Genomic DNA, 4,413 nt, shown 5'->3' on the forward strand with positions numbered 1-4,413 from the left:
CAAAAAAAAAAGAACTGGAATGAACCGACCCGGGAATCTGTTTGACATTCCAGGGAGGTTTGGGGGAAGGTTTGTGGAGGAGAGGGGGCCTTCATGGCTCAGCCGAGGGGCAAGTCTTCTCGGCTCTGGTGGGCTGTTCCTGATCCATCTGTGGCTGGGAGGAGTAGACAAAGCTTGGTGAAGTTCGTCTAGGGCAGCCAAGATTCAGGTGGGTGGGAGGCCGCCTTTCCTCCTGGAGCCCTCAGCCCGCTGCCGTGGGCCTTCAGCCAGCCCTTTCCTTCTGAGGCTGGTTCCTGGGCAGGGAGGCCAGAGGGGGACACTTAGGGCTCAGCCTGGGGGGAAGTGGGCACTGGGACGCCCCCTGGCACCCACTCTTGGGGGGCTCTGGGCTCACTTTGGGCACCTCATTTTCTCTTAGAGGAGGCAGCTGGGCCCTCGAGCAGGACAGGAACCTGCCCAGAGTCCCATGCAGACATCGGGCAGCTTCCAGCTAGGAAGGTGGGCCTGCCAGGGTGGGGGCCGAGTGCCCTGTGAGCCGTGCTTGGTGGGGTGGGGGAGGTAGAGCCTCCCCACCCGTGGGCCTCCCTCTGCAGCCGGGGGTGTTGGGGGGCGGTTTGCACTGTCCAGATGCTGTTCTCTGACGAATTTTCACGGATGAGCTCGGAATGAGGAACGAGACAGGCGTTCCATCGGGAGTGCGGCTGCTGTGCTCAGGCTTTCTCTTCTGCAGGACACGGGCATCCGAACATCTTTTCTTCCTTTTTAAAAATTTGTTTTAATTTTTTTCTCTTACATTAATTATTTTTTAGTAATATAAATTGAGACGGGGTCTCACTGTGTTGCCCCGGCTGGTCTCGAACTCCTGGGCTCAAGAGACCTGCCTGCTTAAGCCTCCCAAAGTGCTGGGATTAAGGCTTGAGCCACCACCGTGCCCCGCCCATCTTTTCTTTATAAAATGCTGGGGACGGTAGGTGGTGTCTGTTAAAGTTTTTTTTTTTTTGAGACAGGATCTCCCTCTGGAGTCCAGGCTGGAGTGCGGTGGTGTGATCTCAGCTCACTGCAGCCTCTCCCTCCCAGGCTCAAGGGATCCTCCCACCTCAGCCTCCGGAGGAGCTGGGACCACAGGCGTGTGCCACCAGCTAATTTTAAAATTATTTTGTAGAGATGGGGTCTTACTCTGTTGCCCAGGCTGGCCTTGAACTCCTGGGTTCAAGTGACCTTACTACCTTGGCTCCCAAAGTGTGGGCATGAGCCACTGTTCTCTGACAGCTAAATCTTCTTAATCTCTCCTTCCCGTGGCTGGAGAGAGACTGGGGCTGGGCGAGGGCAGCCTGCCTTGCTCTCCTTCCCTTGCTCTTGGCTTGTGATCTCTTTGGGTTGGGGTGGGGGTAAGTGGCTACTGCCCAGGTGGGTTCTCTGGCAGGTCCAGAGATGCCAATGACAGAGAGGTGAGGATCTCATCTCGCCAGCCCTGTCAGGAAGAGGGTGTGGGTTATGACTGGCTGGCAGGGAGGGCGGGCTCTGCCATACCAGGTGTGGTGTGCCTCCTCTGTCCTCGCAGATGGGGAGCTGGCAGCATGCCTGTAGGAGTGGCTCTCCTGCCTCTCTGGTACCCATGCTGTGTCTCTAGAGGGCAAGGGGAGGACTTGGAGCCTGGGCGGGGCGTCTGGCCAGCGTGTGCTTGCCCTGGCCTCTGCGGTCTGCAGAGCTGGCGAGGCTTGGGAGCAGGCTGCTCAGAGGGAGAGCTACTGCCTGGAAAAGCTCTTTACCTGGCAGACAGAAAGCCAGGCCGGGGCTACTGGCCTTATTGGCCATGTCCTCAGGAAGCCTCTGAGGCTACGCCTGCAGAGGGGAACTATGTCTAGAGTAGGCTGAACCTGTAAAGTGGGGCTCCCAGATAAATTGGGGGCCCCTGAACAGGAAGGACCTGACTGGCTTAATTTGACCTGGCCTAGGACAGTTCCCTTCCTGAAAGAAGGGGGCAATTCTATGACTTCTTCTGGGTATAAGTCCAGCAGTGAAGAGTTGGGTCAGTGTGTAGATGGCCATGAGGCCTGGCTGGGTAGAGAATGGGACTCCTGGCAGGCATCTTCTGCAGAGCACGGAGTGCCGTATGTATGTATGTATGTATGTATGTATGCATGCATGTATGTATGTATGTATGTATGTATTGAGACGGAGTCTCGCTCTGTCGCCCAGGCTGGAGTGCAGTGGCGCGATCTCGGCTCACTGCAAGCTCCGCCTCCCGGGTTCACGCCATTCTCCTGCCTCAGCCTCCGGAGTAGCTGGGACTACAGGCGCCCGCCACTATGCCCGGCTAATTTTTTGTATTTTTAGTAGAGATGGGGTTTCACCGTGTTAGCCAGGATGGTCTCGATCTCCTGACCTCGTGATCCACCCACCTCAGCCTCCCAAAGTACTGGGATTACAGGCGTGAGCCACCGCGCCCAGCCAAGCACAGAGGGCCTTCTGAGGTGCAGCCTGTGGCCAGCCAAGCGACCACACTTGGTGTGTCGGGCAGGACTAGGGCCATAGCGGGTACATCGCCAGGGTTGTGCTCCAGCTGAAGCTGTCTGCCTGCCTGTCTGTCCCCATAGGCCTCAAGCCAGGCACCAGGTGGGGGCTTTTATTGCAGCCCAGGATGGCAGAGGCATTGTGGGAACCCAGCAAGGAAGAGGTCTAGAGACTGGGCAGTGAGAAGCTGTGGTGTCAGTCAGGACAGGCGGAGGCGCAGGAGGCGGGGCCTGCCCTTAAAAGGCAGTAGCCTGCAAAGCCCTCATGACTGTTCCAGGAGACCTCACCCTACCCAGCCTGAGGGCAGCGCCTGGCCCTGGAGGAGCAGCCTAGCAGGGAATGCCTTGCTGGAGTGGGCAGCCGTTTCTGGAAAGGGTGGGTGGGAGGAGCCTGACATGCCCTTCCCCTTCCCCTCTCTGAACCTGGGGCAGAATGGGGGCAGAGTAGCTCCCCATACCCCCAGGATTGTTGCTCTGCAGTGCTCGCTGTGGACCAGAGGGTGGGCCTCACACAGGGCAGGACCCGAGATGGCTGGAAGCCTGGTCTCACCTGAGGCCCAGGGCAGGGGCTCCCTGGGGCCACCCTGCCTCAAGCCGGGCTCAATGTGCTTCCTTGTTCCCCACTTCTCAGGTGTGAGCAGCTGCCGGAAGGAGAGGTGCTCCTGAAGACACTGTGGCTGGCCCGCCTGTGCCCTTGGGTGCCCTGGCTGCCTAGAGAGCCTCACCCCTGGGCCCTGGGGCCAGGACGCCAGGACTCTGACTACCTGCCCTGCCCCAGCCTCAGCGGCTGCACCTCCTCATTAGTACTGACGCACTGACCTCGGCACACAGCTGGGAGGGGTTGGGGGGCTGGGCCATGGCTGCTCCCAGGCCCCACCCAGGCTCCTGAGCCTAGAAAGTGAAAAGAGGGCTCTCAGGGGCTCACGGGGGCTCTCATTGCTGATTGGCCCTGCCCTCCCTTCCCCCTCAGCAAGGTGCCAGGAAGCTGGAACCTTGTTATCTGGGTAATTAGTTTCAGACCCTGGACTGAGGCCGGCCAGGTCTCGGGGCTGCCTCCCATAGGTTGTGCACCCTGACCCCGAGAGGGAGGCGAGGCACTGCTGGTCGACAGCTAGAGGCTGGCCTGGGGAGCAGGTTCGGGGTGCCCTTCCACACTGCCCTCCCTGCCCTGGCCCGTGCCCCCCAGGGCTGCCTGGGCCTGGATATTGTGTGGGGCCTCCTGACCCAGCCAAGGGCACGGAGCTTTGGGAAGGGGATGCCCCCGAGGGTGCCAGTCCAGCCAGCTGCCCCACCCCTCAGGCCCAGCCTGGCCCCCAAGCTCCCCACTCTGGTGCCCCGAGCAGCCCTGTGGGCAAGCAGCCACCACCATGGCCGAGCACCTGGAGCTGCTGGCAGAGATGCCCATGGTGGGCAGGATGAGCACGCAGGAGCGGCTGAAGCATGCCCAGAAGCGGCGTGCCCAGCAGGTGAAGATGTGGGCCCAGGCTGAGAAGGAGGCCCAGGGCAAGAAAGGTCCTGGGGAGCGTCCCCGGAAGGAGGCAGCCGGCCGAGGGCCCCCGAAGCAGGTCGTCTTCCCTCCCAGTGTTGTCCTTCTGGAGGCCGCCGCCCGAAATGACCTGGAAGAAGGTGAGTGTGGCTGAGCCCAGAGCAGCTTCCAGCAAGCGGCCACTCCCTGCCACCTGGGGGCCGTCTCGTGCCAAGCCTGGGGCTGGGCCTGTCCACAGCTCCTGGGCTCCAGCCCCCAGATCTTGCCTGGTCTCTTCAGGCTGGGTAGCCCAGCATCCCCCCATCAGGCAAACCCCAAGCAGTGGGCAGCCGTGAGGTGAGCCCGTGCGGGACAGCCTTCCTTCAGGTGGGGACTGCATGCAGAGGGGTCCTGCTGTGAGGTGAGCGGAGGCCA

The 4,413-nt window shown here is 60.9% G+C and overlaps 1 protein-coding gene across 1 annotated transcript in view; it reads left to right on the forward strand.

Annotated features, from left to right (window-relative positions):
• PPP1R16A (protein phosphatase 1, regulatory subunit 16A) overlaps window positions 1-4,413 on the forward strand; it is a gene marked incomplete at its 3' end in the record, with an annotated part of 45,468 nt that overhangs the window by 30,771 nt on the left and 10,284 nt on the right. Inside the window, exon 3 of the mRNA XM_011975711.1 lies at window positions 3,145-4,139. Within this exon, the coding sequence (XP_011831101.1) occupies window positions 3,881-4,139 (259 nt within the window). The remainder of the gene's footprint in view (window positions 1-3,144; window positions 4,140-4,413) is intronic.

Source organism: Mandrillus leucophaeus, unplaced genomic scaffold (genome assembly GCF_000951045.1).
Source record: "Mandrillus leucophaeus isolate KB7577 unplaced genomic scaffold, Mleu.le_1.0 Scaffold158, whole genome shotgun sequence".
Lineage (NCBI taxonomy): Eukaryota > Metazoa > Chordata > Mammalia > Primates > Cercopithecidae > Mandrillus > Mandrillus leucophaeus.